This window comes from Elephas maximus, chromosome 9 (genome assembly GCF_024166365.1).
Source record: "Elephas maximus indicus isolate mEleMax1 chromosome 9, mEleMax1 primary haplotype, whole genome shotgun sequence".
Classification (NCBI taxonomy): Eukaryota; Metazoa; Chordata; class Mammalia; order Proboscidea; family Elephantidae; genus Elephas; species Elephas maximus.
Genome location: NC_064827.1, coordinates 42291480 through 42305102, shown reverse-complemented (window position 1 = coordinate 42305102; position 13623 = coordinate 42291480). Strand labels below are relative to the sequence as shown.

Here is a 13623-nt window from a genome sequence, read left to right as displayed (position 1 = left end):
AGAGTACAAAAGGAGAAGACCAGAGTGGGGCTTTGACTTTGTCTCTGAGCTTGTTATCAGGTTCTCCTCTCTGTTCTGTAGGTTCCTTCTTTTGTTCCTGTGGCTTGTTTGCTTCACAGGTGAAGCTGATTATACTGGAGTACCAGTTCCCAAAGTGTGTTCCCTGAGAAAATGGTTCTGTGGCCAAATAGGTTTGGGAAATGATGAATTAAATAAAGGAAGCAGGTTTCTTGTCTGCACAACTCTCAGAGCCTTTATGTGCATCATGACTTCCCAGAAGCAGGATTTAGTATGCAGGGTTCCTACTTTTATCTGACCAGGGGACTTCTTTTTTTATTGAGTGTTTTGCTGGGACTAGTGTTTTCTGGAACCCACTTTAAGAAAGTCTGGTATACAGGGAATACTGGAAATCTTGGGTCTGTCCCTGATTCTCTCTGTGTCCCTGGGCCTGTCGTCTTTCTACTGCCCTCACCATGTGTACCACATGAGGGACAGTCCTCAGCTCTCAGGGAATGTGCCCCTCTCAGCTTCACCTGTTTCTACTTACGAGAGAAGTACTTCACACTCACATCCATTTTTTTTGTTTTTGAACATTTTATCGTGGTTTAGATGAAAGTTTACAGAGCAGATTAGTTTCCCAGTCAACAATTTATACACAGCTTGTTTCATGACATTGGTTGCAAACCTGTGTCAGCACTCTCCTCCCTTCCCTCCTAGGTGCCCTGTGTCCATTTGCCAAGGTTTCCTGCCCCTACTGTCTTTCTGGACTTTGCTTTTGGGCAAATGCTGCCCTGTAGGTCTCATAGTTGATTGTTCTGAGGTATACATTACTCACAGATGTGACTGTATGGCTATTGTCTGATCTCTGGAAGTGATTTCAGTTCCAAGTTGGAAGGGTGTCTAAGAGTCATAGTGTCGAGGGTTCTACCAATCTCTATCAGACCAGTAAGTCTAGTCTTAAGAGTTTGAATTTTGTTCTACATTTGTCATTCACTCTGTGACCTACTATTGTGGTCACAGTCATAGTGGTAGCTGGGTACCATCTAGTTCTTCTGATCTTGTATCTAGTGGAGGCCATGGTTCCTGTGGTCCATTAGTCCTTTGGACTGATTGTTTCCTTGATTGAGTCTTTGGTTTTCTTCACTCTTCTTGCTCTGGATGGGAAGAGACCAATTGTTGTATCTTAAATAACTGCTCGCAAGCTTTTAAAACCCTAGTCACTACTCACCAAGGTAAGGTGTAGAACATTGTCTGTATGGATTATGATATGCCAGTTGACCTAGATATCCCTTAAGACTGTGGTCCCTAGCCCTCAAGCCCAGTATCTCAGTCCCAGGAGATGTATGGTTATGGCTAAGAAATTTTCATGGCTGTGTCCCCTGTGCACGGTGTTGCATGTATGGGTATATTTGTAGCATGTATGCATATATATGTATGTGGGTGTACTTCCATATGTCCTCTCACCCCCATACCTGTATCTTGATCTTGACCTTTTCCCCTCCCTGTACTTCTAACCTGCTATTGCCTCAAAATCCACTGTCCAAATCTCATCAGTTTTCCTTCTAAGCCAAGTGTCCTCTTACTAGCCTATTTCTCCCTTCCAGGTCAAAAACATCAAGGTCAGAAATTTCCAGGTCATCTCACCCTAACTTTTCCTCTCTTCTTCACTCCCTTTGTCTGCTTTGTTACTAAGCATTCTTCTTTGACATTCTTCCCGGCTATTTCTTTTCTCTCTTCTAAGCCTCAGTCTCTCCCTGGGTCTTGTTGCCATCTAGTTTGTCTCGCCTGTGTACCAAGTCCTTTCCTGAAACATGGGTTACTCATGCCACTCTCTGCTACCTTCTGATTTGAGACCGATTTCCTCAGCTTGGCATTGCCAACCACCGGCCTCCCCAGCCCCCACACACCTCAACCTTTCCCCAACTTAGGGTAGGTTCAGAGCAATGACGTCACTTGTCCAAGGCAGTATAACCAGGAGATAGCAGAGCTAGGTCTCAACCTTATGACTTTTGAGGAAGTGCTTTCTCATCCGTTACCTCTGATCCTCACGACAGCCTTGCTGGGAAGTCTGAGCAGGAATTATTATCTCCATTTCTGTTTTACAAATGAGAAACACAAAATCCGAAGGGTGCGGGGAGTGCCATAGGGTGACAAACTATCCCAGTTTTCCCCAGGATGGAGGCATTTCCTGGGATACAGGACTTTCAATGCCAAGGGGTTTCTCAGGATGGTTGGGTGCCCACATGTGAGTGCCTTTTCCATGGCCACAATGCCTCCCCGGAGGCATCTCTTCTGTAGCTGTATGCTAGCCAACTGACCCACCTGTGGAGCAGAGAGTCTTGTGACCTGCTAACTTCTCCTTCCCTTCACTTCTCCAGTCGGCCCCATGGTGATCGAGTTTAACGTAGCTGTGGACCTGGACCGTGTGGCAAAGAAGAACCCAGAGGTGAAGGTGGGCGGCCGCTATGCCCCCAAGAACTGTGTCTCTCCTCACAAGGTGGCCATCATTATTCCGTTCCGCAACCGGCAGGAGCACCTCAAGTACTGGCTATATTACTTGCACCCAATCCTGCAGCGCCAGCAGTTGGACTATGGTGTCTATGTTATCAACCAGGTGAAGTCTGGGAAGATAAATGTAGGGGAAGTGTGTGTGTGTGTGTGCGCGCGCGCGCGCGTGCACGCACATTTGCAAGTGAGTAAATGGGGGCAGGAAAGGGGAACAGTTTTGTGGACATCCTGGCATTTTACAGTGAGGAGCCAACACCACCTACCACCATCTTTATTTTAACAGTGCAGGGGATCTGGGTGACAATATGTTGCTATCAACTCTTTCACCTGAGGGAAATTGCTGGGCTGTTGTGGTTTGTTTGTTTATAAGTGTCTTTCAAGAAAAATTCAGAGAAAAAAGGCAACCCTAATTCTCCCAAAGTAAAACAAAAACCTGCTGCTGTCTAGTCGATTCCAACTCATAGCGACACCATAGGACACAGTAGAGCTGCCCCATAGGGCTTCCAAGGAGCAGCTGGTGGATTCGAACTACAGACCTGTTGGTTAGCAGCTGAGCTCTTAACCACTGCGCAAAAGCCCTGATTATTTCCTGTCTTCGGGTGCCTGTGTATTTTCCCTTTTACTTTTAAAAACAACCTCCATTTAGATATCAGACCACTAGGCAACATGGAAGCTTATTCAGTCAAACTCTGTGTCTTCTGTGGCACCCGCAGGAGACAGCGCCCTAAGTTCAGGCCATATGCCTGCATGCTAGCCCCCAGCAAAATGTCTGGGGATGTCTGACCCGTGGGCCATCTGAGAGTCATGCGAACTGGGCCTGAGAAAGGAGAGCACATTGTGTGTCTTATTTGTGTATGTGTTGGGCTTTAGTCCCACTTAAGAAACTAATGCAGAAGACATGTCAGCCTTTACTACCACAGCCTGGAGAATAAGGCTGATCCAAGAGGCATTTTTACTGAAATAACTTGGCTTATTTCCATTTTGAGGAGCATTGTTATTTTTCCAAGACTTTAATTTTGTTATTTCAAGTTTATCCCAAATACTTAAATCCATGTCTTTACTGATAATTTACGTAAACTGTGACCGCCTAGGTGCAATCCCATGTCTAACTTATTTATGTATCAGGTTTCAGTGAACTGTATTTGAAGAGATAGAGTATGGCCATTTCTGAAAGGCCCAATGTCCATTTCAAGATAAACGCTGGATCTGTTTGAGGTAGTAAGCATGTTGGCAGTTTACATCTTCCTTCAATGTTGAGGTCACCTTGGACCAGAAGGAAAGCAGGAAACAGCAGTCCTGTCCACTTGGCATTTCTGAGGACTGCAGCAGTTGCTACAGAGAGGTTCTAAAGAAGTATAAGGGCCCAGTCCTACCTGTCCTGAAGCTTTCAACCCCCTCTTAAGTGGGATCCTCACGGGAAACACATGGTAAAGTCCCAGTTATCATGTGATTGGATGTTGGCTACCAAATGCTTTGGAGACTCAAGAGAAGGGGAGCTCAATGACCTAAAAGAACCAGGATATAAACAAGGTTCTAAAGGCTGAGGGGAGAGATGGGCATCTCAGCTGGGGCCAGTGAACAAAACTTCAAGGCAGAAAGGAACATTGCTTATTCCTGGAGATCAAGATGATCATTGGGGTAGAAAAGCAGCAGAGGCTGTGGGACCAGGCACCCAAACTAAGCCTGTCAGGCAGGGTAGAGCAGAACAAATCCTGTTACAAAAGAGCCAAAGCTCAAGTTAGGAGAGCAGATGGAAGGCAAATCCCTTGAGGCTGAGGTTGAGTCCTTCGGCTAAGTGAGGTACAGACTAGAGCCTTGAGAAAACTGTAGGCAAGACAGCCAGGCAATTGTGGGTCATCTTGGAAGAATTTTGCAAAATGCAGGCCACTTCAAGCCAACAACTGTTCATTTCAGAAAAGCCCTGTCATCAGGAACTTTTGTCTAATGCCAGTGAGCACATGTTGATCATGGCAAGATTCAGGAGCTTGTTATTAAAGCAGTGGCAGTGAGCACCTGAAGAAAGGAAGTACCATCACCTGGAGCCAGCAGGGATTACTAAGAACAAGGCATGCCAGCTGCCTTCGTTTCTTTTTCTAACAGTTCTTATACCAGTAGATGAGTGATAACCCAACATAATGTTGTCAGGTCTTACTTAGCAAGGCATTTTATGGTCTCCCACAAATCTCTGAGCAGGAGATAGACAACCGTGGTCTGGATGATATATAACCAGTAGCCAGTTGCCATCAAGTCCATTCCAGCTTATGGTGACCCCAGGTATGTCAGTAGAACTAGGCTCCATAGAATTTTCAGTGTCTGATTTTTCGGAAGTAGGTTGTCAAACCCTTCTCTGAGTAGACTCAAACTGCCAACCTTTCGGTTAGCAGCAAGTGTGTTAACCGTTTGTACCACCCAGGGCCTTCATGTATAGACATGCTGTTTTTTAGGTGAATGCGAAACTTTCCTGTTCAATTATAAAGTTCAAACAAATATTGGACCAGTGAAATCTAGCTATCAACTTCCTGTGACACAATTTATATAGATACTCGCCAGGTTTCAAACAACAGATTGTCCTATACCAGCACCTCCCCAATCCAAGCTGGCAGAACAGCTAACCCAGCTGGCTGGGACCAGTGCCCCTGCTGTGATGGCTAATGCTGGGCTGTGCCTAACTTGGCATTTCTCCCAAAGAGTGCTTTCCAAATAGAGAACTGAGCCTGATAAATGTGAGCAACACCAGCTTAAACAATGAGAAGCAGGTCTTGTTCCTGCAGAGCCTTCAGTACACTAGTCTACATTGTGACCCTCCAGGAGAAGTACTCAGCCAGACAGCTGTGGGTCATTTTGGATCAAGCTAAGAAGTATTTGTTTAAGAAAAGCCCTATCCACAAGGAACACTTGCCAGTGCCAACGAGCACATGTGGATTGTGGCAGGATTTAGAAGCCCACGTAGCGGTGCTTCCCGAGCTTGTCTGACCAGAGAAATGTTTTCCAAGAATCATCTCCAGTGATGAGTGTTCTGTGAATCACACTTTGGGTAAAGCAGACCTAAATTAACGCCTCCTCCTTACCACCTCATTACTTTCCCAGGTTACAGAGAATCCTCATTCTCTCTCCCTCTTCTCTGTCTTTTCCCACTTGCAGTTTAGTTAATATATTGTTGTTGTTTGCCGTCAGGTCAGTTCTGACTCATAGCAACCCTGTAGGACACATAGAACTGCCCCATAGAGTTTCTTAGACTGTAATCTTTGTGGGAGCAGATCTCCAGGTGTTTCTCCCGTGGAGCTGCTGGGCGTGTTAGAACTGCCAACCTTTCAGTTAGCAGCTGAGCGCTTAACTGTTGCTCCACCAGGGCTCCTTTTGTTAGTTAATATAGTGTCAGAAATATTTTTAGTTTTTACATGTGTTTTTTTCCCCTAATCTCGTTAGTATCATCTTTTTTTCCCATACATGTCTTTTTTCCCCTTCATCTTTTCCTTCTCTACCAAGGGTTAACTGTCCACCTTAGGAGAATCTTTTCCCTTTTTTCTCCCACTCCCCAAACTAATCTTATCTTTTCTGGCCTACCTCCACCCTAATTATTTCTTTGGGAAAATATAGCCTGAGTTTCCAGATAACCCAAGCCAAGAAGGAAGAAGTATGCCACACCTCTTCCCAGTGAAGAATACTAGCTGTATGGTGTCTATAAAGAGCACATAATAAAGTAGAAATAGGAAACCTAAGGCTTGAAAAGGAAGAGGAGGAAGAAACATTTGGAGCATGCCCCATCTGCAGTTAGAAACTTCCTATGTTCTGTCTTATGGTCCTATTCTAGGAGAGGAAGAAAGGGATTTTATAGCATATGGCTTTGACCTTTGGGAACCGTTGTTGAGCGTATCCACATTATGGGCTGTTAGGCTTCATTAGAGGGAGGCCTGGTGGTGCCATGGTTAAGTACTCTGCCGTTAACCAGAAGGTTGGCAGTTCGAACCCACCCAGTGGCTTCGCTGGAAAAACACCCGATGATCTACTCCCATAAAGTTTATAGCTAAGAAAACCCTATAGGGCAGTTCTACTCTGCCACACGGGGTTGCTAGGAGTTGGAATCAACTCCATAGCACCCAACAACACTGGGCTTCATTAAAGCCCCTCAACATCTTCCTGGTCTTGCCATCCCAAGGCCAGAAACCCCACTGTCATTTTGAATCTTCACTCTCTACTCCCTCTCCCCCACTTAAGATTAGAGAGAAAGGATACTTAAAATGGGAAGGGCTCCTGAGATGTCTGGTCCAGTTGGTCCAGTGGTTCCCAAACTGTTCTATAAAAGCGGAACCTCCTGCCCCGTGGAATGCTATACAACACCCCCCGCCCCCTTCACAGGGATCACAGTGGTGCTGTTCTACTTGAAGTGTGCCATGTCCCCAACTCTACTTCCTTAGCTTCCCCTTCAGTCTTTGCTAGGATTTGCTGGGATGCCTGAGGTTGCAGTGTGAAAACCTCTGCTCCATTTCACAGGTGAGAAAACTGAGGCTCAGGGAGGGGAAATGACTGGTAGGAAGTCACATAAGTAACAACAGGACTGCTGAAACCCCAACCCCTGTCTCCAAGTTTAGTGCCCCCTCACTGTCACAGTAACTCTCCTCAAGGCCGTTTAGCCCCTCCCTCAGTGTTTCTCAGGAAGGTACCCAGGGCAGGGAGTGAGCTCAGAGCTCCAGTGCCTGGGCGAGTTCCCAGCTCTGCCACTTCACAGTTCAGTGACCTTAGGCAGTGACCTTGGTTACTGAATTGGCGGGATGGGGCAGGTTTTAGCACCTACCTCACAGGGCTGTGAAGTGTCTGGCTCAGAGGGCAGCCTCAGTAAATGTTAGCTTGTTACTGTTATCATTTGTCTTTCCTCTCCACCCACTCTTCCTGCCTGTTTCCTCTGCCTGGTGCTATGTGATAAACCCTTTACTGCTCACCCTGCCTCCTGCTACACCCCTGCTCAGTACCACCATCGGGACTCTCCTTCCCATTCATTGCGGTCTCCATGGGGTCAGAGGATAATGGGTAGTGGTGTAAAGCAGAGGCCCTCCAGTTGACGGACAGAATCTCAGGGGATTTGGAGACCATGTTGTGCCTTTCCAGCTTCTTTAGAGTTGGGTTGTGTCTAAAGCTCCATACTAAGGGATGAGCTTTCCAAGTTTTTGTGGCTCATACTCCTGTCCATATTAAACTATTAATCGTTCCCTTTTGGGTCACCATAACAACTTGCATCTCACAATAAGTGTGTGTGGGGGGTGGGGGGCGTGGGGGGCTTTACCAATTGAAATGGAGAAGAACCAGTGTTGCTGTTTGTCCCCTGGTCTCTCTGTCCCTCCTCCTGCCCTAGCCCACCAGTGTTTGAGGACCCTATTAGGATCCCAGCAAGTCCAGCCTCTTGGAGCCTAGGGGGCTGCTCTGAGGCACAGACGACCTCCCTGAGGTCCAGCATCCAGCCCTCCATGTGGAGGCGGATATCAATATGTCATTGCAAACGGGGCGGGGGGTGGAGGTGCGCACTGCACTTCCTCATGCCTATCAGAAATGGAGACTGTAAAACCACCCAAGGCAAAGTGGAAGGCAGGTTGCCACCTGGCAGCATTAGCTCTAAATAAAGAAATGCAGGATGTTTGTAGGATTAGTTGTTGTAAAAAGCACAGGAAAGGTGAGGAATGCTAGCTAGGTGGTTGGGTGGGTTTGTAATAACCTTTTGCCCCAGAATAACTGGTACCCAGGGCTGGCCTCCTCATTCTTCTGGCTCCTCTCATCTCAGTCATCTGTCTGAGATCAGAGCGTGCCACTTCCTCTTTCTAAACCCTCACGTATGTGCTATATTCCCAATGTACAGGCAAGGGTCTGAAAGGCCTTAAGCCCTGAGCTTGTCATCTGAGACTCTGCAGCCCAGCCATTTCCTCCTTCCTCAGCCTCCCTTTACACCTGTCATGCCACAGCCACACTGGGCCACCCAGACTCACCTCACACTGGCCCACTCAGGCTCACTACCCAGACCCACTTCTGTTCTCCCTTCCCTGTGCCTCTGCTTTGCTGTTTTCTCTGCCTGGCATGCCTTTCTTTCCCTCCCCTAGTTGTTTTCTCTTTCTGGCCATCATTGTGCCCCTCCCCCACCCCTCCAAAAAAAAACTCATTAGCCCTGTGCAGCCCCCTTGAGCGGAGTCTACTCCTCCCTTCCTGCTGCTTCCAGGCCACTTAGGCTTTCTAGCGTGGGACGATTACCTGTGAGCCGCACTGGCCCTGGACTCTGAGTCCCTTGGGTCTGTCTTCTGTCTCCCAGACCACGCACCTCCCTCCTTGCACAGGTGGGCATGCATTCAGCCAGGACGTGAAGCACAGAGCATCTTGCTGAGACTTCTGCCCATTTATTTACACCCACTTACAGGACTCCTTGCTCCTTGGTTCTCTGGCCAGGTCTGTGCGTCTTGGAAGTGAAGCCTCCTTTCCCAGTCAGGCCTGGTCATGTGTGCACAGCCCCTTCCCTGGCTTTTCCCCAAAGCTTCCTGCCCATCGCTGACCAGAGCACAGGCTGTGTCACAGTCCCTTTTCAGGAAGAACACAGAAAACCTACTTTAGCCCTATGGTTGTTAATGGCCATAAAGCTCCTTGATGGTCTTGTGGGACTCAACATCTTTTATGGGCTCCCTTTAAATTTTGACCTTCATGACTCCCCCAGAGAGGCAAATGGGTATTCTTACTGTTCCTGCCAAGGGTGGGAAGGATCACAAAGGTAAGCAGCTTGCGCAGGGTCACGTGACGGCTGGTGGCAGAGTTGGGATTTGGACAGAGGTCAGCTAAGGCCTAATGAACGCCTCGCCTTGCCATGTTTATTTCCAGAACACTTGATTCCCCTCAATGGGGACCAGCTCCATAAAAAAAAAAAAAAAAAAGCTCCATACATACTTGCAAATGCTGTGAGTCCTGCTAGGTCACAGAGGGGATAACAGCTTTTGAGTAACAGCCTCAGAACCCTCTGAGAGGCTCTCCCAATTGTCATGCTAACAGGTGAATCCTGGCATGAAAGGCTGTGAGGGAAGCAGGGGGAAGACCCAGCTCACTGCCCTGAGGAGTCTTTGGCTTGGAGTTTTTCTCCCTCTTCCTTTTCATTTGTGCCCTGATTTAGGGTAACAGTGTGAGGCAGTTCCAGGCTGCTTGCCTTAAGACCACGTGTGGAGACAGTTGTCTGTACCTCAGTGAGTGAAGCGACCTCTCACCCCACCCCAGCAGCTTATCTCTTTCACTGGGCCAAGCAGCTGGTTCTTACATGAGGCCAAGTTCAGCTGGGGCCTGTCAGACTCGTGGGTCCACCCGTTACTGAGGACAGCTGCCTCAGCCTGTAGCCCCCACTGCTTTGGTGTCGATCTTGATCACCTCTGTTTACCATCCCCCATTCCATTTTCTCCCTGAGCTGTCAGCACCCAGATTAATGTATGCTGTCTGGCGGCACCCCTTCCTTTCAGAACACGTGGGCCAGGCTGGGGGTCAGGGGAAGGCTTGGCGGGGAGTTCCATGTCCCACCACTGAATGCCGCACATCTTCCCCTCTCTGTTGCTGCCTCTCTCCGTTCTCCTGGGGAAGGTGTGGAAGCACTTACAGGTACTCACAGAGCTGATAAACTGCCTCCCTGAACGTTGCTCTAGAAAATGCCATTTTCTCTGTTCACCCTTGACTCCGTGACAGAGAATGACAGCTTATTGGGGGTTTGCCATTGCCTGGAACAAGCGTGGTCAGAACGGGCCCCTTTTTTGCAGCCTTGACGTGTGCCTCTCTCTTCCTTACCTTTCTCCCTCGCATCCATCCTTCTCTCTATTTTTTTCTTCTTTTTTTCCTTCCAGTGGGGGCCCTTTGCCTTTACTTGTTAATCCTGTTTGTAGCAAAGCAAGCTGAAGGAGGAGTTCCTCTCTGTGATCTGCTTCTTACTCTCCACTTCCCTTCTCTTCTGTATCTTCTGCCTCCTATAAAGAATGAGCGAGAGAGAGGAGTGTCGACCTAACTACTGCTGCCACCGCTGCTGCTGCCGCCGCCACTGCTGCCACCCTGGTAATGTTCACACACACCCAAAGCAGGCCCAGAGCCGAGGCCCTGCTGGTCAGGGGGAAACTGTGCAAATAATCATGCAAATGTGCCATTCTCAGGCCCTGGAGTCTCCCAGGCAAGACCAGGGCCTTTGTGGGCTCGCTTGGAAATGCTGAGGACAACGGAACCAGCCCTTTGTGCAGAGGCCTAGGTACCTTGCCTTCTTAAAATTAAACCACTGTTGAGCTCATACTGTTTGTATATATACTTTTGTGTCCTGCTCTTTTCTTTAATTCTATATCATCAGCATCTTCCCATGTTATTTCATGGTCTTCATAATCATCGCTTCTCATTCCTTCATAGTAATTGATTACATAGTTGCACCATAATTAACTTAACCATTCCTCTATTAGGGGGCATTTAGATAATCTCCACCTTTCAGTAGTATAAATAATGCCATAATGAACATCTTTGCGTCAGAAGCTTATTCTTTGTTTGCATGTACCTCATTTAGGATCATTTCCCCAGGCTAGATTTTTAGATATGGGAGAATGGGTTCAGAAACGGTCTAAATATTTTTATGGTTCTTAATACAAACGGCCAAATTGCTTTCTGAAAGATAAGTCTTTATTTTCTAAGATGTTTTTTTCTGATTTGGATCTTAAACATGCTGAAAGTACTTAGTGCCACCCTCTTAATGCTCTGCAGAATGCCAAGTCTCAGTGATGAGAAAAGCTACCAGGTCCGGGCACAGAGGCAGACATCCTGCTATGGCTCCTGTAGCTGGGGTTTTAAATCTCTCCTCTGTGCTCACTGCACCAGAATTCCTGCTGGGCTGTCATGTTAACTCTGTTCTCCCTGAAGGCAGTCTTATGGACTGCAAACTGTGTTCTGACCTCTGTTACAGTCTGGCAGGGGCCCAAGGATATACTCATTCTTGTGAGCGATTACTTTGGAAGGCAGAGGACTACACCCTCTGGTTGGTCCTGGTGGACAGCTTAAGTCTTAGATCCAAGTTTTGTTGAGGGCGCTGACCAAGCTCAGGGCTACCATATTATTACGGTTAAAAACTAGAGGTGCCACTGCTGTTAACTCATGGGTTACTATTACCAGTTGCTGTCAAGCCAATTCCGACTCATGGTGACCCCATGTGCTGCAGAGTAGAACTGTTCCATAGGGTTTTCAGGACTGTGACCTTTGAGAAGCAGACCACTAGGCCTTTCTTCCAAGGCACCTCTGGGTGTGTTCCAACTGCCAGGCTTTCAGTTAGTAGCTGAGCATATAACCATGCTATTACAATCAAACCAAACCCATTGCTGTCGAGTCAATTCCCATTCTTAGCGACCCTAGAGGACAGAGTAGAACTGCCCCACAAAGTTTCCAAGGCTGTAAATCTTTACAGAAGCAGACTGCCACGTCTTTCGCCCGTAGAGCACTGGTGGATTCAAACCACCGATCTTTCGGTTAGCAGCCAAAACTCAGCATTTTTATAATCCCAGGCCCTCCCAGAATTCTCTGAGGATCACTGCCCACCCTGTCTACCAACCCAAGCTCCACACTTAGGCCAGTCCCACTCGAGCCAGAGCTTCCTCTGCTCCTGACCTCTACCCACTCAGGCGACAATTCAGCAAACATTACCACTGCTGCAGACCTGCACCTGAATCTGTGGTGCTAAGAGCCAGGGAATATCTGCAAGCACAGGGGAGAGGTGTTTTGTGACGGGCCAGGGAATGTGTTCAGGAGCGACAGTATCTCTCTCACACAGAAATTTCTTTCAGGCTTTTAACTTTGGGCTGATGTTTCCAACCTTGTCGCTTCTGTGTCTTTTAGTAGAGGAGAGGCCAGATGTGGTCAGTCCCCAGACTGCAATAGTCTGGGAATATTCATGGCTGCTGTATACACACAGTGGCCTGGCATCCAGGGGAGGCAGAGTGGTTTGATGGAACAGATCTTCTAGAGACTGTTAGGACTTGGGCCAGGGGGCTGTGGCTTTCTATAGTTGATCATCAGTCCCTTGTTACATTGAGAGGAAGGTCATTCTTGCCTTAGCCACAGTAAGGATTTGGCTGGGGATTGAAGCAGACCATGGTACCATGTGCAAGGGGGATTCACATCCCAGAGAGCAGTTGAGGCATGAAATGGGGAAGTGGAGCCCTTGGGGAGGCATTCTCTACTTGTCCACCATTAATGCCTGGCCTCCTGGGTCTCATGAATCATACAAGAGCCTCCTAATTGGTTTTCCTGCCTTGTCAGTTGGGGGTAGGTGGGACACAAATCCCTCCTTTACATGCAAAACGCAGTCTTTGTTTAAAACCTTCAAAGGCTCCCCAATCCACACCCCACCCCCCACCTTCACATCTCATAAAGACTTCTTGCTTTCTGAATTTCTCCCAGTTCCTTTGAAGATACCCTGCTCTCTTTTCCTTAAAATCTCATTACAATTGCCGTTTAACTGGGAACTCCTCAAAAGCAGGGCCTGTGTCTTTTTCTTTTCTGTGTCCCTATTGCTAAGCGTGCAGTACACATTCAGTCAATGTTTGCTGGAAAGAATGAATATATGAGAGAGGGGAGAGTGGGAGCCACTGAGTCTCTCCTTTCTTTAGAGCTGAGTTTTTGAAAAAACAGCTTTATTGTGATATAATTCACATACCATACAATCCACCTATTTAAAATATACAGTTCAGTGTGTAGTGTATTCAGAGTGGCACATTCATCACCACAATCAATTTTAGAATATTTTTATTACCCCAAAAAGAAACCCCCATCACCTCCCAACTCCCCTATCCTCTCCTACCCCAGCCTTGTTGTAGTATGCCATCCTGTCAATTCTGACTCACAGTGACCCTATATGACAGAGTAGAACTGCCCCCAAGGGGTTTTCTAGGCTGGAATCTACAGGAGCAGATCCCCAGGCCTTTTCTCTTATGCAGCTGCTGGTGGGTTCAAACCACCAACTTTTGGTTCACAGCAGGGTGCTTTAACCATTGTGCCACCATGGCTTTCTTACCCTAGCCCTAACAGCTACTAATCTACTTTCTGTCTCTAGATTTGCCAGTTCTGGACAGTTCATGTAAATAGAACTATACAATA

The 13623-nt window shown here is 47.5% G+C and overlaps 1 protein-coding gene across 1 annotated transcript in view; it reads left to right on the top strand.

Moving 5' to 3' along the window:
• Positions 1 to 13623, top strand: part of B4GALT1 (beta-1,4-galactosyltransferase 1) — a 58932-nt gene that overhangs the window by 31011 nt on the left and 14298 nt on the right. Inside the window, exon 2 of the mRNA XM_049897062.1 lies at positions 2379 to 2614. Within this exon, the coding sequence (XP_049753019.1) occupies positions 2379 to 2614 (236 nt within the window). The remainder of the gene's footprint in view (positions 1 to 2378; positions 2615 to 13623) is intronic.